The 24,421-nt window shown below is 33.0% G+C and overlaps 2 protein-coding genes and 1 non-coding gene across 4 annotated transcripts; 1 reads left to right on the top strand and 2 right to left on the bottom strand.

Annotated features, from left to right (window-relative positions):
• Nucleotides 1-3,124: 3,124 nt before the first annotated feature.
• On the top strand, nt 3,125-6,034 carry LOC132609235 (large ribosomal subunit protein eL20). The gene is made up of 4 exons (XM_060323112.1): nt 3,125-3,253; nt 3,332-3,447; nt 4,433-4,496; nt 5,525-6,034. Exons 1-4 carry the CDS (start codon nt 3,239-3,241, stop codon nt 5,864-5,866), a joined length of 537 nt encoding a protein of 178 aa, XP_060179095.1. The 5' UTR covers nt 3,125-3,238; the 3' UTR covers nt 5,867-6,034.
• Nucleotides 6,035-8,160: 2,126 nt separating this feature from the next.
• Nucleotides 8,161-8,288, bottom strand: LOC132612497 (U6atac minor spliceosomal RNA). The gene has a single exon (XR_009571852.1). It is a non-coding gene; the product is annotated as a U6atac minor spliceosomal RNA (small nuclear RNA).
• Nucleotides 8,289-11,183: 2,895 nt separating this feature from the next.
• On the bottom strand, nt 11,184-18,247 carry LOC132609237 (3-oxoacyl-[acyl-carrier-protein] synthase I, chloroplastic-like). 2 transcript variants are annotated; one of them, XM_060323114.1, is made up of 7 exons: nt 17,717-18,247; nt 14,293-14,724; nt 13,525-13,698; nt 12,540-12,653; nt 12,340-12,441; nt 12,179-12,245; nt 11,184-11,605 (listed from the first exon to the last, which is right to left on the bottom strand). In XM_060323114.1, the coding sequence occupies exons 1-7, from the start codon at nt 18,164-18,166 to the stop codon at nt 11,538-11,540; spliced, it is 1,407 nt and encodes a 468-aa protein (XP_060179097.1). In that variant the 5' UTR covers nt 18,167-18,247; the 3' UTR covers nt 11,184-11,537. The 2 variants fall into 2 exon arrangements, with proteins under 2 accessions (XP_060179097.1, XP_060179098.1); XM_060323115.1 differs by lacking the exon at nt 17,717-18,247 and adding an exon at nt 17,073-17,267.
• Nucleotides 18,248-24,421: the final 6,174 nt, after the last annotated feature.

A 24,421-nucleotide genomic window follows, 5' to 3' on the forward strand; every position in this document is an offset into this window, starting at 1 on the left:
CATAAGTTTTGTAGGAATTAAGTTATCCAGCATAAGTTGTGTAGTATCTAATTCGCTCAACATAAGTTTATAGGACTTTTTCCTTGTTTGATATAAGTTCTATAGGAACTAAGTTGTGCCTAGTAAGATATAATTTGTGGGTTCTGAACTGAACTTATGCCGCTGTAGGAATTAAGAGGCATAACTTGTGTTACATTACAACAACAGCCCAGTGTAATTCCACAAGTGGGGTCTGGAAAGGGTAGGATGTACGTAGATTTTATCTCAACCTTTGTGGGTTAGAGAAGTTGTTTTCGATAGACCCCCGGCTAAGAAAAAACATAGTCAATGCAGTATTGCAAGAAAAATAGGATAGAAAAATATCAAGATAGAAAATAAATGGAGCAACACATAGTAATACACACATAAGGATAATACTCCAGGCGATACCTAGATACTACTACTAAGGATAATATAACTTGTGTTATATTATGATATGAAAATATAAACTTATGCCGGCCGAATTTCTTTTTGATTTTTTTATGTCAGAGATATTTACAGCTACTTTTTTGTTATTTAAAGTGGTGAAGGGCAAAAATTTGAGGGATAACAATTAGAGAAAAAGACACAAATGGCCATCCGACCCAAACTATTGACAACCGGATGACCCAAGAAGCTTAAAAGACATTTTTTAGCCTTTTTTTAAAATAATTCCATTTTAGCCCTTTTTCAACTAATTTCAGCATGTGTATGAAACTGTATCATTGATGTATAGAAAATGTATTGTATGTATATAGAAACCATATAATTATTGTATAGAAAATGTATCGTATGTATATAGAAACTGTATCATTATTGCATAAAATATGTATCCCTACAGTATGTGTTTAGAAAATGTATCATTTTTGTATAATTTGTGTTCAATAAATGTATAATCAATGTATACTTACTAATTATATACATATTATACATGTTTTGGGATATTTTTAAAAGCTCAATCAACGTATACTTACTAATTATACACGTACTATACATATTTTGGGATATTTTTTGAAGGTTCAATATGAAGTTTTTTCGTCGACCTTTAGTGATGACTTTTTGATCTTTTTGTGGCGACTAAAAGTCTGATTTTTTTTTTTTGGAAAAGGACATAAAGGGCCATCCGGCCCAAACTATCCCCATCGGGTGGCCCATGTTTCTCCAAATCCAAAGTGTAGCCAGCGCGACCTGTTGTGTCGACGTTAGTCGCCACTAAAAGTCCGTTGCAAAAAAAAAAAAAAAAAAAAAGAGGACTATTTGTCACCACTAAAGATCATTTTTTTCTTCGTAAAAGCAACTAAAGATCAACTATGTATACAAAATGTATCAAAAATGTATCATACGTATAAAAAAGTATCATTGTTGTATAGAATATGTATCCCTACCGTATATCTATAAATGTATCATAGATTTGTATCATTGTTATGTAATTTGTGTATAATGAATGTATCATCAACGTATACTCACTAATCATACATTTATTATATATTAGTTATACATTGATTATACACTAATGATTCACATATTATACATATTCCATACATAAGTATAGAAAATGTATCACTGTTGTATAATTTATGTATAAACTGTATCATTCTTGTATAGAAAGTGTATCATACGTCTAGAAAATGTATCATACATATACAATATATAAGCTGTATCATTCTTGTATAGAAAGTGTATATAAAATGTATCATTCTTGTATAGAAAGTGTATATATAATTCCAGCATATGTATATAAACTGTATCATTCTTGTATAGAAAGTGTATCATACGTATAAAAAATATTCATACATATACGTATAGAAACCATATCATTGTTGTATAGCATATGTATCACTACTGTATATGTATAGAAAATGTATCATATGTACAGAAACTGTATCATTATTGTATAATATGTGTATAATAAATGTATAATTAACATATAATTTATGTTTAATAAATTCATAATTAATGTATACTTACTAATTTTATCAGTTTGTAGTTGATATATTTTAGTTTGTTAAGTTTTCGATGAAGGTTACTTTAGTATATAAAATGTATCATTGTTGTATAGAATATGTATCCCTGCTGTATATTTATAGAAAATGTATCATAAGTATTATTATACATGTTTTGAGATATTTCTTTATAAATATACACATATTATACATGTTTTGGAATATTTTTTGAAAGTTCAATCACTGTATAAGTATACACATATTATACATGTTTTGAAACATTTGTTGAAGGCTTAATATGAATTTTAACCTTTACTGGAGACTTTTTTAATTGTCACTTAAAAAAGAAAAAAAGTTGATCTTTAGTGGTGACTTTAGTCCCGTTTTTTGTAGCGGATTTTTAGTGGCGACTATAGTCGCCGCAAAAGTATTTTTTTTTAAAGCCGTTTGGGCTGTTGAGCCGGCCAACGATTGGGAATAGTTTGGGCCGGTCGGCCAGCTCACGGTATTAGGCACAAATGTGGGCCAACTTTGGCCTGTTGGCCATTGCATGTCTTTTTCCCCCTTTTTTTTTTGTAGTAAATGGGCTGCTGGGCTAGCGTTTGGAAATAGTTTGGGCCGAAATGACAAATCACGGTATTAGGCCCAAACATGGACCAAACAAATTCCTAATGTCTAGATAATGTCTCTTTCCCTAAAATTAACTACCACCCTAAGATAGGGCCATTCGTGCGAATGACCCTATTAAACTGAAGTTATTGCACGATTTGGGTTTGAAAGGACTGGTCCTTAATTTTTTTCCTTCAAATGGGCGGATCTTTCATTTTTTTTTTCCCTTCAAAATCAAACTTATGCCTATACTTGTGAATATCTAAGAGCCTCCAAAGGTAACAACAAGAGATGCAGTCTTCTATCAATCTATCACTTTCATTAGATTCTTGTGGTCTCTATTTTATCTTATATTTACCTAATATAGGTATAAGTTCGATTTTGAAGGGCGAAAATGAAAGACCATCCCACTTGAAGGACAAAAATTAAAGACCAGCACAAAATAGGGACAAAAGTGCAGATGACCCACTAAAATCGGCTATTGGTGCACTTGGGCCGAACATGGCAGTAGTAATTAAAAGCCCAATAATAATAAAAAGAGTATGGGTCTAATCCAGACAGCCCATTTTGCAGCCTTAAGACTTAGGGTTTCTTAAACATAAAAACCCCTGCGTTTTTTTCTTCACTGTTTTTCCAACTGAAGACGCCTCCCAAATATTGAGACGAAAATGGTGACTTACAAAGTTAGTATCACAGATTCACTTTGTTTTAACAATTTTCCATGATTATTTCATTAATGTCAATGTTGTTGTTGTTTGTAGTTTCATCAATACCAGGTGGTAGGTAGAGCTTTGCCATCAGAAAACGATGAGCATCCAAAGATTTACCGGATGAAACTTTGGGCTACCAATGAGGTCCGTGCCAAGTCCAAATTCTGGTAATTTTTTTTCACCCTCAATGTGTGTGCCATATGGTTATTATTATCATCATCTCATGATTAGCTCCCATTCCGTCACACTTTTTGCTTATCGAGATTCAAACTGTGTCAACTTTGATCAACATTTTACTCCCTCCATCCCAAAATAAGTGGCACCCATAAAGAATTTGTCCCAAAATAAGTGTCACATTAGGCTTTCAAGTAAAAAATTGGCAAGTGTTTCCAACTATGCTCTTAGCATCAAAGAAGAAGTCCTTTTTTAATATTGCTCTATTCTAAAAAACATCTAATAAATAGGGGTAGTTTAGTAAACTCTACATTGTATTTATTAATTTCTTAATGGTTGTAATTTTTGCTAAGGTGATACTCATTTTTGGACGGAGGGAGTAAAATGTATTTTTTTCATCATATTGACATGAGAACAATTGCATCCTATACTCTCTCCATCCCAAAATAAGTGTTTCTTTAGCACTTTTCACGCTCCATAAGAAAAATAACAAATACAAGGTATAGTTTACTAAGTTACCCCCATTTATTGGATGTTTCTTGATAATTGAGCAATGTTAAAGAATACTACTTCTTTAATGTTAAGGGCATAGTTGGAAACACTTGCCAACTTTGACTTTGAATTCCTAAAGTGACAATTATTTGCGACGGAGATTTTTAAAATATTGAGTTGATCTAATTCAATATAGCTTCAAAGATTAGTCAAATTGACTCTCGCTTAGTGAAAAGTGTCGTATAAATTGGGGCAGAGGGAGTATTAGTTCCTAACTGATATAGTGTCAAATGAACTCGAACATATTTGGGGAATGATGGTAGGGATCTAGTAGCTCAGTTGGTTGGCTATTTGAACTTTCACCTTGTTGGTGAGGGTTCAAATCCCCACGTTGTAATCCCCTTCCCCTACCCTCTATGTAATAATTTTTTTTTTAAAATAAATAAATTGGGGAATGATTATTGGTGTTTGATTTGGCTGGAAAAGGTACTTCTTGAGGAAGCTAAAGAAGGTGAAGAAGAGCAATGGACAGATGCTAGCTATTAATGAGGTATGATCAAATGCATTTCTTAATTTACGGGTTCTTAGGTTATCTGTGATTGAATGTGTCATTGGGATGTAATGACAACAAATTTGGTATTTTGTTGCTTATTTGATTTCTTATTCCCAAGTTATTACTGTTGGAATTTATGGTTAATTTGTACAACTACTTGATAAAAGAGTTTATGGTTAAATTTTTCTTCTGGTTCTCAGAAGTAAATGTTTCTGTTAATCCATTGTGATGCTTGAATAGTAGGTTCCTGGTAATCTGGTACGTATGGATTGCCTGGGTGAAATTGCCCTTTCGTCTGTCTGTTCAAGCTTTTATGATCTTGTCAATGGTAGTTGTAGCAAGTCATTCATGATGGTGTTTTCTAGGCTCTTTCTTTCTGGAAAAGGTTTTCTAGGTATGATTTTCATTTTTCCATGTCATTTCTAGTGGCGTTGGTCCACTAAATTCATGTCATTCCTATTTGCCCTCTCAAAATTAGCTCAGTTGGAGTTTTGTGATGAAGTAATAGAGGTTAGGGGGTGCATGGTTTAGGATGAAAAATGCAAAGAAAAAGAATATGATGTCACTTTTTAAAGAGCCACAACATATGCTTGTCAGTATCTCCTATTCTCAGAGATACAAGTTTCTTTTCCTAATTGCATCTTTAACTTGGACAGGCTTTCAAAATGGTTTAGTTCTCATCAGAAAAAGGTGGTTTAATTTGTCACGGTGTTGTCTCTCAGTTGTTCCCGGTTTTGGAGGTAGCGATAATCTATATCTACTTGCTTTCTAAGAGAGTCATTATTTTCATTTTTCAGATATGATTACTTATACGCTTTTTTTGGTTGCTGTGTAGTTGCGTTGTTTTCTGTTTTTTCTTTATCCATTGCCGTAACTTTCTTATTCAGATATTGTGACAGTCACTGTTTTCTTTTTCTCATATATGGTTGCTAAGCTTTTTCGCTGTGTAGTTTTGTGGTTTTACTTTATCCACTCTCACATAGGTGCTGAACTTTGTTATTGAAATATTATGTTCCTTCCTGTAGATTTTTGAGAAGAACCCGACAAAAATCAAGAACTATGGCATTTGGCTGCGTTACCAAAGTAGAACTGGGTATCACAACATGTACAAGGAGTACCGTGATACCACATTGAATGGTGGTGTGGAACAGATGTACACTGAGATGGCTTCTCGCCACAGGGTCCGCCATCATTGCATCCAGATCATCAAGACAGCTACTATTCCAGCTAAGCTCTGCAAGCGGGAGAGCACAAAGCAGTTTCACGACTCCAAAATCAAGTTCCCGTTGGTGTTGAGGAAAATCAGGCCACCTTCAAGGAAACTCAAGACCACCTACAAGGCTACCAAACCTAACTTGTTTATGTAAAACTTGTTTGATCATTATGTGGATTGATGAGTGGCTATTTCAAATTACTGCAATTTTGTTGTTCTGGACTAAGTGGGAAGGGGAGGAAATCAACACTTTTGTTGTGATCAAATTATTATTATTATCCTTCGTGCTCTTTATAGAACTAGACATCAGACTATTATGTTACTTTTTGAGTTTGGTATTTTGTTTGCTCAGGCAGTTGAAATCATAGTTGTATTTGCGATTTTGTTTTACATCATATTCGTATAGGGGTGTTTGGCTTATTAAGTTTGGTCATGATATGGATAAAGTAAATGATAGATTCACCGTGTTCAAACAGCAATTAAAACAAGGCCAAAGGCCAAACTTGTTCTGATTTTTCATTTAGATCTCTTAATTGAAATGTTGACCATTTGGACCTTCGAACATAAGATAAAATGTGTTATTTGAACCCTACGTGCTACTTGGGCACACGAGTCTATTTAAGTAATTTAAAAAAAATTGAAAAACCCAACTCATCCTCTCCGATAGCCCACTTCACCGCCGCCACTGCAACTGTTGTTTCCGCCGCTTCAAAATCTATTTAAATAATTAGATAGCTCACTTCACCGCCGCCACTGCAACTGTTGTCTCCGCCGCTTCAAAATCTATTTAAATAATTAGATAGCTCACTTCACCGCCGCCACTGCAATTGTTGTCTCCGCCGCTTCAAAATCTATTTAAATAATTAAAAAAATGGTGCCGTTTTTTGTCGGAGATTTATTTAAATAGATTTTGAAGTAGAGTAGTGGCGGAGGCGGCAACGGCAGTGGCGGTGGCGAAGTGGGCTATGGAGAGTATGAGTTGGGTTTTTCAATTTTTTTTAATTATTTAAATAGATTTTAAAATAGAGTTTTTGTTAAAATTAATTTTTAATGATTAAAAATTTTAAAAAAAGAAAAAATTTGGTAACTCACGCTCTGTTTAAAGCAGTGCACTAGACACGTGTGCCCAGCTGACACGAGGGGTTCAAATGACACATTTTATTTTATGTTCGAGAGTTCAGATGGTCAACGTTTCAATTAAGGGGTCTAAATGAAAAATCAGGACAAGTTCAGGGGTCCATCTATGACTTTGGCCTTAAAATAATAATTATAGTTTGTGGTATATGGAGTGAATTATCATTTGAGCTATTTTTAAAATTTTTGTTTTTTGTATGGTATAAACAACGGATAAGGCTCATCGAACTATCAGAAATAACTCATTTATGTCACTCATCAATAGTTTGACTCATTTATGCCATCAAATTATCGGAAATGGTTCATTTATGCCATACATTAATAGTTTGACTCATTTATGCCATTTCCTGTTATCAAAATGACTCATCCATGTTATTTTTCATTAACGCTGGTTTTATAATACCAGGTATGACACGTGGCCTCCGATTAGAGGTCTACGTCGTTTAATTAAATCAGAATTTTAAATCCTAAATTAATAAAAAATCTGACCCATATACCTTACCAACCCACAATCATAATTTATTTGGAGGACACGTGTCATATCTGGTATTGTAAAACCGGAGTTAATGAAAAATGGCATGGATGAGTCATTTTGGCAACCGGCGATGACATAAATGAGCTATTTCCGATAGTTCAATGACATAAATGAGCTAAATTATTGACGAGTGACATGAATGAGCCATTTCCTATAGTTAGATGACACATCGAGCCTTTTCCGTATAATAAATTGGGAATCAATCCTAAGGTGCTGCTAAATAGATGAATCTTATCAACATCCATTAATGCTAAATCATAGATCCATCTTATCAACATCCGTAAATTCTAAATCATAGATCGAAATGTTGAATCGGAAAGTTGGGTGCCATGGTAAAGCTTTGTATGGGTTAAGGTCACGAGTTGGAGATAAGCGGACTCTAAGACTGTTAGATTCCATTTTTGAGGTTCAATCATGGAGTATCAGTTCTAGAATTTAAACTTGTCTGTACCGTTCTGCGTTTATGTTCCTCATAGGAAACCTTCCGATTTACTTTCTAGATGAAAGAGATAAATGCTAAAATGTAAGATGGCATCCTTGATATACCACGGTATTATTGACACTCGGAGAGAGTACGTTATCCGCAAAACACATGGTTAAATCTCTTTATCAAATTAGGTATTCTGGAGACCATTTCTAGATACTCAAATTTAACTTTCCCTTTTTTCCATTTAAAATTATCATATCACGTTTATCATAATCGTGAGTAATTCTCTTTTCCAGAAATTGGAGGAGCAAAGAGTAAAAAAAGTTGCAAACTGAAATAAAAAAGAAAATATCAAAAAATTGGGTAAGATCCACCGAAGTGGGTAGCCTTAACTGGATGTGTCTGATAAGAGGTAAAGCCCGAAGGCTGTTCCCGTCTCTGTCGGGGGAGATGCCAACCATCTCTCCTTGTTACGAACGCAAGCCGATGAGAGGCGTTGTTTATGAATTCATAGGAATTTCAGCAAAGTGGCGATGTGGGATAGCTGGCAATTCTCATTTCATTTCCAACGTTTTCAGCTTCTTTTAAGCAATAAAGAATCACAAATCATAGGGTTAATCAAGATTTAGAAACAAGTTACTGCTTCCCAGTTTTAGGCTTCTCTAAAATATAACAATCTGGATCATTTACAGACCTGTTAACAACTAAAAAAGGACAAAAACATGAGTAGGAAAGCCAGATCTAAATGAAGGAAAATACAATAAGTGCATAGGAAAGTCCGAGCCTGAACATATAATTGTCACAGGAAGTTGTAGGCACAAACTTACACCTCCACAACTGATACACTGAAGCATTTCAAATTTGTAATTCTTTGTACTACAGTCTACAAGCAGCGCAACCACTGCCTATAAAAACTTAGATATAAAAGGGTCAAAAACACAACCTAACTATCATTTTTTTTAAGTTTCATACCTAAATTATCATCAGGTTGAGAAAACTATCTAAACTATCACTATCTAGTTTGCAAAACACACCTGAATTAAATGTGTGAACTCACTCTCCAAATGGCAAGTGAAGCTGAAATTTTCTCAAAAAAAATTGTCCACATGACATAAGTAATGCTATAGTGACACCTACATGAAAACTAAAAAATAATATTTTTATGTATTTTTTTTTTTAAAAAAACTGCATTCTTTTTAAAAAAAAAAAAACAAATCTGGATTTAAAAAAAAATGTAAAAAAAATAATTTTTGTTAAAAAATATCAAAAAATTTAGAAAATCAGGAAAAAAATTGATTTAAAAAATGGAAAAGTTGATTTTTTTTTTAAAAATGTGAAAACTAAATAATTAGTTTTTTTTTTTTTTAAAAAATAACTTTTCCATTTTTTAAACTATTTTTTATATTTTCTATAATTTTTGATATTTTTTTACAAAAATTATTATTTTTCAATTTGTTTTTTAAAAGAGATAAAGGTCAAAAGCACACCCTAGCTATCATTTTTTTTTAGTTTCATACCTAAATTATCATCAAGTTGAGAAAACTACCTAAACTATCACTATCTAGTTTGCAAAACACATCTGAACTAAATGTGTGAACTCACACTCCAAAAGGCAAGTGGAGCTGAAATTTTCTAAAAACAATTGTCCACATGGCATAAGTAATGCTATGGTGGCACCTACATGAAAATTTTAAAATATATTTTTTATGTATTTTTTTTTAAAAAACTGCATTCTTTTTTTTTTTAAAAAATCAGCATTTAAAAAAAAAAAAAAGGATTTTGTAAAAAATTATGTTAAAAAAAATATTTTTTGTTTTAAAAAATATCAAAAAATTTAGAAAATCAGAAAAAAAATTGATTTAAAAAATGGAAAAGTTGTTTTTTTTTTTAAAAAAGTGAAAACTAAATAATTAGTTTTTTTTTTTTAAAATAAAATAACTTTTCCATTTTTTAAACTATTTTATATATTTTCTATAATTTTTTATATTTTTTTCCAAAAATTATTATTTTTCAGTTTGTTTTTTAAAACAAATAGTTTTTTTTTCTTAAAATTTTCATGTAGGTGCAATTGTGACATTATTTATCCACGTGGACAACACTTGGCAACATTTTTATATAAAATGGAGAGTGTAGATCACATGTCATTCAAGAATAATTTGAGGTGTGTTTTGCAAACTAGATAGTGATAGTTTAGATAGTTTTCTCAACCTTCTAATAGTTTAGGCATGACACTAAAAAAAAAGTGATAGTTGGGGTGTGTTTTTGACCCTTATCTCTTTTTAAAACAAATAGTTTTTTTTTTTTTTTTAATTTCCATGTAGGTGCCATTGTGATATTATTTATCCACATAGACAACACTTGGTAGCATTTTTATATAAAATGGAGAGTATAGATCACATACCATTCAAGAATAATTTGAGGTGTGTTTTGCAAACTAGATAGTGATAGTTTAGGTAGTTTTCTCAACCTTATGATAGTTTAGGTATGAAACTAAAAAAAAGTGATAGTTGGGGTGTGTTTTTGACTCTTCTCTCAAAAACTTATCGAGTTATCTACAAGATGCCTACTAGATTGATTCCTAATAAAAGTTCAAAAGAAATGAACACGAAAAGTTATACTCCATCTCGTTCAATTTATGTGGCTATTTGCTTTTTAGTAAGTCTAAAAAAGAATCATAACTTTCTATATTTAGTAAAAATTTAAAACTTTAAATATGTAAATTTCTCATTTTATTTTCAATGGGATAATTTATAGCCACACAAATTATCTATTGCTTATTTAAGGCCACAAGCTTTGAAGGTCTTTCTTTCTTAAAAGCAGTGCCTAATTAACACCTTCAAATAAATTGGACCGGAGAAAGTTGGTGACAAAGCTGCCAATTCCTCTCTTTTTTCGTAAGGTGATAATATTTCTTAAATGCACAAAACCAAATCTTTGATATTGAGTCCATCGGCATGTTCTTTTAGTAGCATACTATCAAATGCATTGGATTGTGTTTTTCTAAAACTAGTAAAAGGCATTTGTCTAATTGAATTCTAAAGCTTGTCATATACTTTTTTATGAGAATCCAATATTCCTCCAGTGGTTAAGAAAATGCAATTACCAACTTGTGCAAGTTCTAAGGAAATTAAAATTTTCCTTTGGAGAAGTTTTCCCTGTAGGCAAAGTTGAGCAAAAATTTCTCCACCAAATGAATAACAGATTTGCATTAGGTGAGAAGATCAGTTGTTTCATATTAAGAAATACTTTTTGAGTATAAATGCTGATACAACTTGCGCACCATTTCTGATTTTCTAGCTATAACTTTTCTTTTTCTTTCTTCTAAATTATTGGTAAGTGAGAGGACTTGCTTTATCAAGAAACAAAGAATAGCTATGACATCAGGAAGATCACTATGAGATCAGGAAGATCATTTAATCAAGGTGCTGACAATGCTCTCAAACACAAATTACCATAGTGTCTATTCGAGCTGTTACATAATCCAAAACTGGTTGATGCCTAACCAAACCTGAAAACATCCAATTATCTAAAGGAGGAAAAAATACCAGAAAAAGTTAAGATTGTCATCTCAAAGAAAAAAAAGAAGAACAAAAAAATTATTATATTAAATTGCTCCTGTCCACTTGCTTCGCAATTGCGGTGTTGAGATGAAGCAGCTCTATATCATACTAAATTAAGCCTCAGAAGCAGAAGGTTGCTCTCTTGAATTCATGGCTATACTAAGCTTATTCAAGGTTTGAAGTCCGAAAACACGACAACGGAGTTGTGACCACCAAAACCAAATGAATTTGATATTGCTGCAGATGGAAAACAAATGTTAGGAAACATCTTGAGCATTTATTTCAGAAGCTGCAACAGGTTCAACTATTTCTCAGAATTTTATCTAGCAGTGGAAAAATTAGTTAATTAGCCATGAAAGCATGACCCGCCCAACCCGTCCAAATTTAGGCCGGTAATTGACCCGCCCATATGTTAGCTCAGCCCATTAATTTTTTTTTGTTGATATGTAACCAAATTGACCCTTGGGAAATCTTGTCAAAATATTTTCAAAAAGACATTTTTTTTTAACCTAATATGTTATAATAACCATTATAAAGAAAAAATAATTTTATCAGGAGCTAAAACATTACAAAGAACAAACACAGACACTAAAACTTCATAAGAATTAGGCGGGTTGGGTTATAACCCGCTTTTTAGCCTATCTTAGCCCAACCCATTTCAGCCCAAGTAACTTTTGGATGGGTCAATAACTCACCCCTTTTTGACCCGGCCAAATTCAGTCAAACCCTCCTATTTGACACCACTAATTTTATCGCATTCATCTGAAAAAGAGCTTATATATGGTGTCAAAAGTGTAAGTATTTTCTTACCAACATTGATCTCATGCTGCTGTTTCTTGTTTGGAACGGTATCGAACTCAACTGAAGGCTCAGGGTTCTGCATAATTCACAATAAAACGAGACATGCAAATTAAGAATGAGCATGAGTCAATATTTGAGAAATTTAAGTTCCCAAAGAGAAAATAACATACGAATTGGTTTATGGAAGGATGCAGCCAGCCAGTTTTAATGGCTTTAACTGTTGCAATAGCTTCCAGACCACCAGCAGCACCCAAGCAGTGGCCTATCATTGACTGGAAGAACGGAAAATGACAAAATTTTGAAGGATCAAAAAGTTTGTCCAATATTTCATTAAATTACTATAAGATACGTTATGATGTGAGAAAGTTACCTTGGTTGCATTAATTTTGATGCCTGAAGTGTTCTTGAATACCTTCTTAATAGCGTTTACCTCAGCTAGATCACCAACTATTGTGGAAGTTGCATGAGCATTTATGTAATTAACCTGAAAATACACGAAAAGGAGAGACCAGTTGACTAATCAAACAACCACCAAACTTTTATGAGCAGTTTTAACGTTATATTCTCTGTTCCTCACAGATAGTTACTAATGTCTTACGTCATAATGTTTGAAGTACTATCTAAAACAAGATTCTAAATGACAAATGAAAACGATCCTAAAGAATCTAAATGACCAACTGACGAAACTGCTGTTCTAACTTTCAGTCGTTTTGTTGCATCTCCATCTTTTTAAAAGTACTAATTAGTGATCAATATCATAGAAACAGATCAAGGAAAGGAATAGGTCAACTCCTTTTTTTTTTTTTTTTTTTTGAAACTGGAATAGGTCAACTTCTGGGGGAGAAGAAAATTCAGTGATGCACATTCAGAACATCCTCTCGTCTCGTCCTCCCCCCTGTCCCCCCAATTGAGAACATCCTCCTGTATAGATGACTGTATAGCACTGTTGGAATGCTCTCTTTGTATACTGTTCTTGTAAAAAAGGTTTCTCCATATTGTATGTATACCCTTATTTACTTATCTGCGAAACAAGGCACTAAATATCACTACGGAGATTTAGACACAAGCTCAGATGCTACAAGTGTGCTTTCAGACTATTCAAGAAATAAGATAGAAATATTGAGTCCTACATTTCCCAGAGAAGAACAATAACAAAGTAAAAGACCTAAACACATATTATTGATGTCAGCACTATATTTTCTCTCTCCATTACTCTTTGCCCAAAGATGAAAAAGCTCATGAAAGAGAGAGTATGAGAGTACACATGTTGGATTTGGTGGCTCAAGGACAACAGATTATGACCTAATTTATATTGGATAAACATAACAAAAATTAGAACATCAAACCAAAAATACCTCTTCTGGTGAGACTCCAGCATCTTCAAGGCTACTAAGGATACATGAAGAAACACCAAGTCCATCAGCTCTGGGGTCAGTCATGTGATAAGCATCACAATTTACTGCACCACCCAAGTATTCTGCAATTATTGGTGCTCCTCGTTTCATTGCATGCTCCAAACTTTCCATCACCTGTCAACAACTACATCCAATTTGTCACGTTGTATGAGAGTGATATGATAAGGCAGTGCTTTGTCCAAAACTGTGTTCCACCATGCTATGAAAGAGCACTCACAATTTCTTTTTCTAAAAAAGTTTATGTTAAGTGTTCCATGTTGGAGGAAATAGGTTGTTGTCTCCTAACATAGTCTTAGGCAATCCCCACCTCATGAGTTACCTCTGCGGTTGAATTAGGCCCAAGGTTCTGTTTTTTTTTTTTTTTTTTTTTTTTTTGGGATAACCGTGGTGTTCCGGCCAAGTTTGCGTGCACCTCAACTAATTTCGCGGGATACCTGCCACCTCCCACCAGCACAGGTACCAGGTAACTTTGTCCAACCCAAGGCTAGGACAGATAGGAAGAAATCACCTAGTGTCTTTTGTCTTCTCTATTGAGATTTGAACTTGAGGTTCATTTTCGTAACATCTTTAATTAGTTCATGAAGGAAAGAAACATCAATTGTTAAAAAAATAGTACTATGGACAACACATAACAATGGTCCAACATGGATAGAAAGCTGAAATGATGTTCTTGTTATCAAACTTTAATCAACACTTCAGCAAACTTACCAACACTCCAGCGCCCTCTCCCATAACAAAGCCATCTCTATCTTTGTCCCAGGGTCTAGAAGCAGTTTGTGGATCATCATTTCTTTGAGACAAAGCTCTGCATGCCACAAAACCTCCTAATCCGATAGGAATTATGGCAGCTTCAGTTCCACCAGCTATCATCAAATCAGCTTCACCTCGCCGAATGTGATTTGCAGCAGCATAGAAACAGTAGTTGGAGGTAGCACAAGCAGTTGAAATTGAGTAGTTCGGTCCCATGAAACCAACATCAATTGCAAGCAAGGCCGAACCCATGTTTGTTATGGCATATGGTATGAAAAATGGAGTAATTTTCCTGTGACCCTTTTCGATTAAGGCTTGGACGCCATCTGAAAAAACTGTAAGACCACCCATTCCTGTTCCTACCAAAACACCAGCTCGCGTCTTATCGATCTGCAGTCAAAATAGAACTAAACAACTTAAAATTCTATCCTACTGCAAATGAGAAAAAAATCCAGATAAAGAAGGTTTGTTGACTAGTAAGACTCATGAGTTTCAAATGAAGTAACTAAAAGAATCAATGACGGACAAATTTTGATTGCTAAGACCATTAGTTTTGACTATTTTAAACCACTCACGGAAAGCTTAGGCAGATAAAAAAAATGAAAAGTTGTCAAAGCACAAACTCAATTGATAAGAGACCGGAGGCTGTTGTCGCATTTAGTTCAAGGAGTGAAATTCCGAAATCACAACTGGAGTTTATTCCATATTTTGTAGATTTCAAATACGACAACAACATACCCAGTGTAATCTCACAAGTGGGGTCTGGGGAGGGTAGAGTGTACGGCAGAACTTACCCCTACCTTGGTAGGTAGAGAGGCTATTTCCGATAGACCCTCGGCTCAAGGAAAAGCATATCAAAGCAGGTCGGAAAAAGAAATAATGGAAGTGAAGAAACCATGGTAAAATACTATAGAAAGCATGTCTGAAAAAAGATCAGCAACTACAACATACAACAAAATAGTACGATAATCGAAGTACAAAAAATGGCGGATAGTAACAGAAATCGAAGGGCAAGGGCAAGAAACTACAGGAGAAATACTACAGCTGCTAGTATGGAAGGATAAGCAAGACAACGCTCTACTACCTACTAACCTTCTACCCTAATCTGCGTCCTCCAAATAAGTGTGAAGTTCAAATATTTTAAAAAAAGAAGCTAAACTGGAGGATAAATAAGTGTGAAGTTCTAAAATTCTGGAAAGATTCACGGACAAGAAAAGCACAAATTAACTATCAAGAATATGGTCCGCTACCAAAAACATGGAAGGAAGGGGAAGTAAGAAGGTTTGCTAGTACCGAGAATAAGGAAACCAAGGAAGTCCTACGGGAGCCTCAGCTCCCATTGCCCTAGTTTTCTAATGAAGAACAAGTTTTATGGTAGCCGCATAGTGGGAAATTTTTATTCTCAATCAATTTTGTTAACAATATGCTATATATCATGCTTGTATGGAAAATCTCTCTCTCTCTCTCTCTCTATATATATATATATATATATATTTTTTTTTTTTTTTTTTTTTTTTTTTTTTAATTTTTATGACAAGGGAACCTGCAGCCGCTACCCTTCGGGTGAAAAACCTCCATATATTAAGAAAGAGGTAACTAATTTTGATTATTGAACAGATCCAGTATGACTGTTGAAGAGTCTATAATATCATTCTGGTCTTTCACAACTAAATTAAAAACTTAAATTTAATGTAGGCATATACCTCATGCCGTAGAGAACTATGATATTATCCAGCTCTATTGCTGCTCTAAAGGTTAGAACAAGGTGATATTTTTAATCTAAAGTAGATATTTCAGACAATTACTCCTCCTTGGGTTGCTGTAATCATCATAGGTGATATATTATACTAAACCTAACTTGCTGAGCCCGAGTAGTTTGGTCCATGCTCATATTCCGGTCAATGTTGGACATAGAATAGCCAAATATACCACTGTCTGAGAGGAAAGCTAGACATGGACACTTCTCCTCACTCCATTTGGTTACCTTCACTAATTCTACCAATAATGCTAGTTAACCAAATGATTTTGTTTTGCTATCAATCAAATTTCAAAATTATCCCCAAAAAAGGGGGAAAAGAGCAAAAGCAACAACAACATAAAAGAGTTAATAATACCAACAAAGACATCATGCAAGCCCAATTGCAAAACAAAACAATTGAGCACCCATAATTTATACTCCACAAATGCCAGAGCAAAGTTTAAAAGTACCAATCAAATTATATCACGCAAGCCGTAAATTGAACGCAATTACAAAGGAATTAAGATGGAGTGCAACAAAAAAACAAATTTATTGGAAGAGAGAGAAAAGATTAACCAAAAAATCTACATATATAAGCAGCCAAAGACCACAAATTCTCATATAAATGAGTCAAAATACCTGTAAAACATATCACAACAAGCCCCATTTTATCTCAAGCTAAACAAAGCAATTTCAAGAATGTAAAACTGCACGCACAATGAAAGCAACTTTATTACTCCCTCAGTTTCAATTTGTTTTTTCTTACTTTCCTTTTTAGTCTGATTAAAAAAGAATGTCTCTTTCCTAATTTGTCAACACTTTAATTTCAAGATCTCACACGACATGTTTAAGACCACAGTATTAAAGGGCATTTTGATACAGTACACATACTTTTAGTTTAAGACCACAAGGTTCAAAGTCTTCTTACTTTCTTGAACTCTGTGTTAAGTCACACTAATGAATGGGGTAAAAAAGAAAAAAGCAAATGTGAAATTGAAACCTTTTTATCTCTGTCGTTACCAAGATCCGCATTTTCAAAAGCTTTTTTCGCAGAAACAATGCAATATCTGAGACAATCATCAAGCCTTCTATCATTCTTACCATCAATATAACCATCAGCTTTGAACCCTCTTAATTTGTCCACCAAATCTAGTAGGGAATTTAGAGGCATCAAATCCATCAATGGGAGTAATCCCACTTTCACCAGCTAATAACTCATCATAGTAGGCATCAACATCATTACCAAACACAGAAACAAGACCCATCCAAGTTATAACAACGCACTTCTTAGGGTCTCTCTCGCGTGTGGGAGCTGAAATTACTCCCTCTGTTTCAATTTATTTGTGTTACTTTCCTTTTTAGTCGCTTTCCTAATTTGGCAACTCTTCTTTTTCAACATCTCACATGACACGTTTAAAACCACAAGATTAAAGGCTATTTTGATAAATTACACATATTTTTAATTTAAGACCACAAGATTCATACGTCCTCTTACTTTCTTAAATTCCGTATCATGTCAAACTAAGAAGACACCAACAACATAACCAGCGTAATCCCACAAGTGGGGTCTGACAAGTCAAACTAAGACAAACAAATTAAAACGGATGGAGTAATAAAAAACCACGAAATGAGAAATCTTGAAACCTTTTTATCTCTGTCTGTACCAAGATCCGCATTTTCAAGAGCTTTTTTGCCAGCAACAATGCAATATCTGAGGCAATCATCAAGTCTTCTATCATTCTTACCATCAATATAACCATCAGCTTTAAACCCTCTAATTTGTCCACCAAATCTAGTAGGGAATTTAGATGCATCAAATCTATCAATGAGAGTAATCCCACTTTCACCAGCCAATAACTTATCATAGTAAGCATCAACATCATTACCAAACACAGAAACAAGACCCATACCAGTTATAACAACCCGTTTTTTCGGGTCTTTTTCTCTTGTTGGAGCTGAAACAGTTGTGGATGAAGATGATATAAATGGGATTCTCTTGGGTCTTAATGGCTTTACATTGGTGAATTGAGGGGCTGTTTTGAAAAATGGGTCTAGTGGCGATGGGCGTAGAGATGAAGATTGGATAGCTTGCATGGTTATGGGTGGAGATGCAGTGGAGTTTCGATGACAACAATGTGGTTGCAGAGGAAAGTGGCTTAATACTTCAGACGATGTTTTATCAAACCAGAATCTATATACTGTTTATTTCATTGAGAAAATGATAAAAATGATCCTTTACGTTTGAGGGTAGGTTCAAAATAGTCCTTTAAGTATGCACTTAGTAATTTTAGTCCTTTAAGTTTGTAAAAAATTGACATTTTTTGTCTCCATGCAATATTTATCGTAGATTAAACGGGAATTATGAGAAAAAAAAAAAGTGGGAATTAATTGATATAGTTTTTGTAGTTTCTGCTAGTTTTAATTTATTTCTAGTGTTTGGTGTAACATTTTGAGGTGTAGTTTATATTGTTTGATATATATATATATATAGTGTAATTTATTGTGTTACATATATATTAGGATTTGATGAGAATTTCGTGATCTTTATAATTAAATCCTTTTTTTTAACTCTTTCAGTCAAATCCATATAGATAGAGTTCAATAAATATTTTCAAGAGACTAAACGTGTTAATTTTTACCAAAATTAAAAGATTAAAATTGTCAAGTGCGTACTTGAAGGACTATTCTGATTCTATCCTCAAAATAAGGGATCATTTTTGTTAATTTCTCTTATTTTATTTTAAGGATAATTATGGGCGGGTGGCTGTTGTGTGTGTGTGTGAGAGGAGGGGGGGCGGGGTGGGGGGGGGGGGGGGGGGGCGGAGATGCAGTGGAGTTTTGATCACAACGATGTGGATGCAGGGGGAAGGCTTAAAACTTCTCAACGATGTGGAACCTATATATGTTTATTTTAGTTGAGGATAATCTTAGAAACATCCCTCAAGTTTGGTCTTATAATATTATTTTCCTTGTGGTTTATGAATTTACAATTATTTATTTTATTTTATTTTTATTAATGATTATTATTTTATTTTATTTATCATAAATAAGAAAAATTATGTTTAACTAATTTATTCTTTTTAATATTTTAATTTATTTAGTAAATTATTACCTCAAAAACTGCTCTCGGAAACGAGAAATACAACGAATACTAGTTACAGAGTATTGATTTTAATATTCTTGGGCCCGTTTGAACATGATTTGAAATAAGATTAATTTGAAGTTAAAATTTTGTTTCGACATGTAATTTGGATTTCCTATGTTGCATTTTTTCTCGTAAACATGAAAACCCGACAATTTGTGTAAACTATCAAAACTTTGCTAACTCTTATACAATCTTACAAAATGAGCAAATCATAATTCATAAACAAGGCATCGGAATATACTAAGGCGCCTCATTAATATATCGCATATGTCTATGTTCCTTTAACAAATAAATACTTGCAATTACATGTTATTACAAACTTTCACAACTGGATCATACAAAATTCCTTTAGGGCCTGTTTGGAAAGCCACCCATGTAATTGGAATTGGGTGGAATTACACAGTTTGACCTGTTTGTTTGACCAAATAATTACACAGTTAGGTGGGAATTTGGTGTAATTGAAAGGGTGTAATTACAGGGTTAATTTTTAGTTTGTTTATTTATTTATTTTAATTTATTTTTATTTTTATTTATTTTTAATTTCTATTATTTTAATTTCTTTTGATTTTTAATTTCTTTTTAATTTCTATTATTTTAATTTCTTTTTTATTTTTACTTTTTAATTATTTTTATTTTTTAAAATGCATTTTTTTATTATTTATTTTTCATTTCCTTTCTTCTTCCCAACCTTTACTTGTTGTAGTTCCATTTAATTGCTCGTATTTTTTTATTTTATTCATTTAGCATAACCGTGTTATTATTCTAATTTTTGAAACTACACCTCATAATATTGGAAAGAATGAGTCATTAACAAACTTGACATATAAAGAGTGACGTTATTAAAGTAGAATTGCGTTGTGAATGAGATTATAGACTTATATTTTCCCTTTCTTTTGAATTATTTACTTAAGTTACTTTGGAACTTATGTAATGTTGGAATTTGACATAAGAGTATTATGTTAAACTTTTTCTTTTGATTTTGAATTTAGGTTATATTTTGAATTTTAAGTTATTTGCTTTCACACTGCATGTTGTTTATTTTTCATTTACATTTGATGGATTTTTTGTGTCAAACATTTGAATAATGTTATGGCATTATATTTATAAATATTATTTTTTTTGTCAAACATCCAATCCATGAGGTTCTCACAAAAAAAGTCTTCTTTAAGTTTTAGAATGAATTAAAATTAAATATTATATATATATATATATATATATATATATATATATATATATATATATATATATATATATATATATCAATTATTTCTTACAATATTAGTTAGGGATAAGGCACTATTACCCCCCTTGAACTATACCCGAAGTTGCTACGACACACCTTACCTTTCTTTGGGTCCTATTACCCCCCTAAACTTATTTAAAACATAATTACCCCCTAAACGTTGATGCTCACTCTCATATGGGAGAGTGACATACACTCTCCTTGCCATATGTGCATTTATTTATTTTCTTTTTTTTTAAAAAAATCAACTTACGTGTCAATTTTTAAGAATAAAAAAATAAAAAACTAATTTTTCTTTTAAAAAATTTATTTTTAAAACCCGTTTTAAAACAAAAAAAAAAAAAAAAAAACTGAAAACGCGAATTAAAAAACTGATTTTTCTTTAAAAAATAAATAAATTTAAAACCCTTTTTAAAAAAAAAAAATTGAAAATTTGATTTTTTTAAAACCCATATGTTTTTTTTTTAAAAAACAAAAAACTGAAAACATGATTTTTTTTTTAAATTATGGAAAAATGGATTTGTTAAAAATATGGAAAACTTGATTATTTTTTTAAAAATGTCTTAAAAGATCTTGATTTTCATGATTTTATTTTCTTAGGACACTTTTATTTTTCAAATAAAATCCGGAAAAAGTGTTTTTCTTGTCAAAATTTGAAAAAAAAAAACTGATTTTTTTATAAAATTTTGAAAAAATTAATTATTTTTTTAAAATGAGGAAAACTAGATTTATATTCATATTTTAAGAAAATACAGGTTTTTAAGAAAAAAATTAAGTTTTCCCGTTTTTTATGTTTCTCACTCTCTCAAAGAGAGTGAAACACATTCTCCTTGCCACGTCAACCTTAAGGGGGTAAAATATTACGGTTTTAAATAGTTTAGGGGGGTGATAGGATAAAAAATTAGGTAAGGTGTGTCGTAGCAAAAACGCTACTACGTGAGGGGGTAATGATGCCTTACCCCATATTAGTTACAAATATATGATTATTAATGAATATATTTTCAAGAAATAATGTGTTATTAAATAACTAATTTAATATCATTTATAAAGGCAAATATTTTTTAAATATTAATTTTAAATTTTTTATAATTAAAATTTGATTTTAAATTAAACTAACTGTGTAATTACACTTGATCAACCAAACAACACGCTTGTAATTACATTGTAATTATATTATGACAAACAAACAGGTCGTTGTAATTAACTATTATGTAATTACTAGGCTGTGTAATTACTACCCTAGTAATTACACCAATTCCAATTACCAGGTGGCTTTCCAAACGGGCCCTTAAGAGTTGGATCAATGGAACAATAACTCACCACGAACCCGGATCTCTATTAAACACAACGTGTAGCTGATAGTTTGTTGTCTTTATGAGCTTCTTCCTCACCTTCTGGCTGGCCTAACTCTCAAATGAGGACATTGTAACTTGCCACTGTTTAGGATCCTTATTCTCTGATTATCCAACTCTGCAAAATCATGTAAAGTTAGATTACCATGATCAAGGACATAATTAGCCAAAGTGATCAGCTCTGATAGCCCTCTCTCATTATGTGCAGAATTTTGTAATTCACACTTCCTAGCAGTTCCCAGAAGTCTTCAACTAGAGCAATAATCTTTCATGCTGGTGTCCACTATCTATTAGTGATATTCTTCAACAACATTAACTCAATTTCTAATATGAATGAGTACACTTGATAACTTAAGCGGTATCTGACAGCTTCCAATAAAGTAATAGCTTTAGCTTCAGTATTGGTTCCATCTTGAGTTATCTTAGCCTGTGCAAAGATCAAATCACATGCAGTATCCCTAACACAGAAGCCAAATGAACTCCCTTTCAGGATTGCCCCTTGATGCACCATATTTGTATTGCACTTTATCCAACCTTCAGATGGCAGCTTCCATTGTATACTTGAGAGTTGGTGAGAAATCTTCCAACAACTTGAGTATATCAGGCCATCTATGAGGGACATCCCTGGCTTTCCTATGGCGAAAGTTAGTAAAAGACATATTACCTTTCACCTGTACAGTCTAATTATAGAAATAAGGGAGAAAAGAGTAAGAATCAAGTACATAGGCATTAATAAGCAGATACTGACACTTAAGCAATTATCGCATTTCACATCCCGGACTTTTGTACGTTGAATTTGTCGTAAGTTAATCGACATAATTGTTCAAGGACAAGATTATTTTTGAGGTTATAAGTATTTGTGCTATGTTTAACAAGTACTGATAAGTAAGTATCGTGAAGGTTAGAGGTTAAGCGAATCGGAGAGTATAAGATTCATCGATGTAATACCCCGGGCTTTCGGGCTACGGCTTGAGCCGCTCGACTTATGTAAGTGGACTGAGCCCTGGGGAACTTGGTCATATTCAAGTAGGCAAATAAAGAGCTCTGTGTAAGATGAAGCCCCGAAATGATGTAGGACTTAAAAGTGTGACTATGGTGGTTGGGAATAATATTTTATGTGTGAATAAAGAGGCTATGGATTAAAGTTATACCACATGATTATGATAATAAATATATAAAGGGTGTTAAAAATAAGTACTATTTAAGTGAATTGAGATCAAGAAATTAATTAAGATTATTGAATAAATATTACGTGAATAATAATTTTTCCACTTAAGTAATGAGTACAATCTTTGGATTTACGAGAGGCTGCCACGTATAGGATTAAAGGGTGAAAATAAGTTACAAATTGGTGAGTCATGGCAAATGAAGTGCTAACATGACACATGTAAAGTAAGACCATGACAATTTTGGCCCTTAATATTGTTTCATTACAAACTCACGTTTTAAGAATTCAAATGGATTTGAATAGGACAACTTGATACCAAGTTTGAGATCTGAATGTTCCCAAGACTATGTGTACAATTGAAGAACACTTTTTCACGAGGAGTAGCAATAGGCAGCAACGTGAGTCCCAATTTTGTGGAAGCTCGGTATAATTTTTCTCAAGAACAACATATGGGTTTTGCGCACCACTTCCATCTCATTGTTCCGTTTTGTCACGTTGTTGAATCCGAGCTTTCTTCAAAGTGAAGTAGGATAGAAGAAGAGGAGTTCTTGACAAATAAGGTAAGAATTATTCTCTTCTAGATGAATTTAAGTCAATCTAGATCATAGCTAAGTTGCTAAATGATAAAGCACAAAAATTATACTATAAATTGTATTTGATGTTGTTGTTGGTTTAAGAGCTATTTGGTGGCTATTCTAAATTGTTTGATGGCTAAGATTGATAGAATGGATGTGGTTGTTGTTATTTTGATTGTTTGAACATGGGGAAAGTGAAAAAATAGGGGAGATGCTTTCCGATTCATTATAGAACGAGCTTGTCTCTCGATATATGTGATATACTAGTGTTTCCTTAGCATAACAGGAGCGTTAACGTTCTTATAGGTTGAGGCACTAGATGAGCTGCATGGATTGTGTTGTTAGGTGAATCGACACAGGTCTGTAAAGGCTATTCCCTTTCTTTGTTTTGACATGAATCCTCAATCGAATGTGTCCTGAGTAAGAGCACAAAGAAGTGCCTCCACAAAATCTCATCTCTATATTGTTCTTGATAGCTTCATAGTTGCTCCCCTTGTCGGGTGTTTACCTTCAGACTAGTATGGTTGCTTATATAGTTAGTAGATAGAAAAGATGATTGTAGAGTTCATAGAAGTATGCACTTGCCTACGGGGATATCTATTCACATGTTGCCTTCGGGGCTATTGACTATACAGTTTCCTTCGGGGCTATACAAATGTGCGATTGCCTTTGGGGCTATACGTATACAGATTTCCTTCAGGACTATATAGAGTACCTTCCGGGCTATACACTTGCCTTCGGGGCTATGCACTTGCCTTCGGGCTATTTATACATGTCTAGATGCCATACATGAGGCTAAGTATTTTGATATTATATTGTTTAGCTGTTAGATGATAGAGGCAGGTAAGTATAGCCAAATTATTTAT

This window comes from Lycium barbarum, chromosome 9, assembly GCF_019175385.1.
Source record: "Lycium barbarum isolate Lr01 chromosome 9, ASM1917538v2, whole genome shotgun sequence".
NCBI classification, from domain to species: Eukaryota; Viridiplantae; Streptophyta; class Magnoliopsida; order Solanales; family Solanaceae; genus Lycium; species Lycium barbarum.

Bases quoted from the DNA above. Each gene is read 5' to 3' on its own strand.
- LOC132609235 (XM_060323112.1), top strand. The intron at 3,448-4,432 runs GTAATTTTTTTT...TGGCTGGAAAAG, and splicing joins CGTGCCAAGTCCAAATTCTG to GTACTTCTTGAGGAAGCTAA. The intron at 4,497-5,524 runs GTATGATCAAAT...TCCTTCCTGTAG, and splicing joins AGATGCTAGCTATTAATGAG to ATTTTTGAGAAGAACCCGAC.
- LOC132609237 (XM_060323114.1), bottom strand. From the start codon at position 18,166: ATGCAAGCTATCCAATCTTCATCTCTACGCCCATCGCCACTAGACCCA. The intron at 13,699-14,292 runs GTAAGTTTGCTG...AGTTGTTGACAG, and splicing joins GAGAGGGCGCTGGAGTGTTG to GTGATGGAAAGTTTGGAGCA. The intron at 12,246-12,339 runs GTATGTTATTTT...TGAATTATGCAG, and splicing joins ATCCTTCCATAAACCAATTC to AACCCTGAGCCTTCAGTTGA.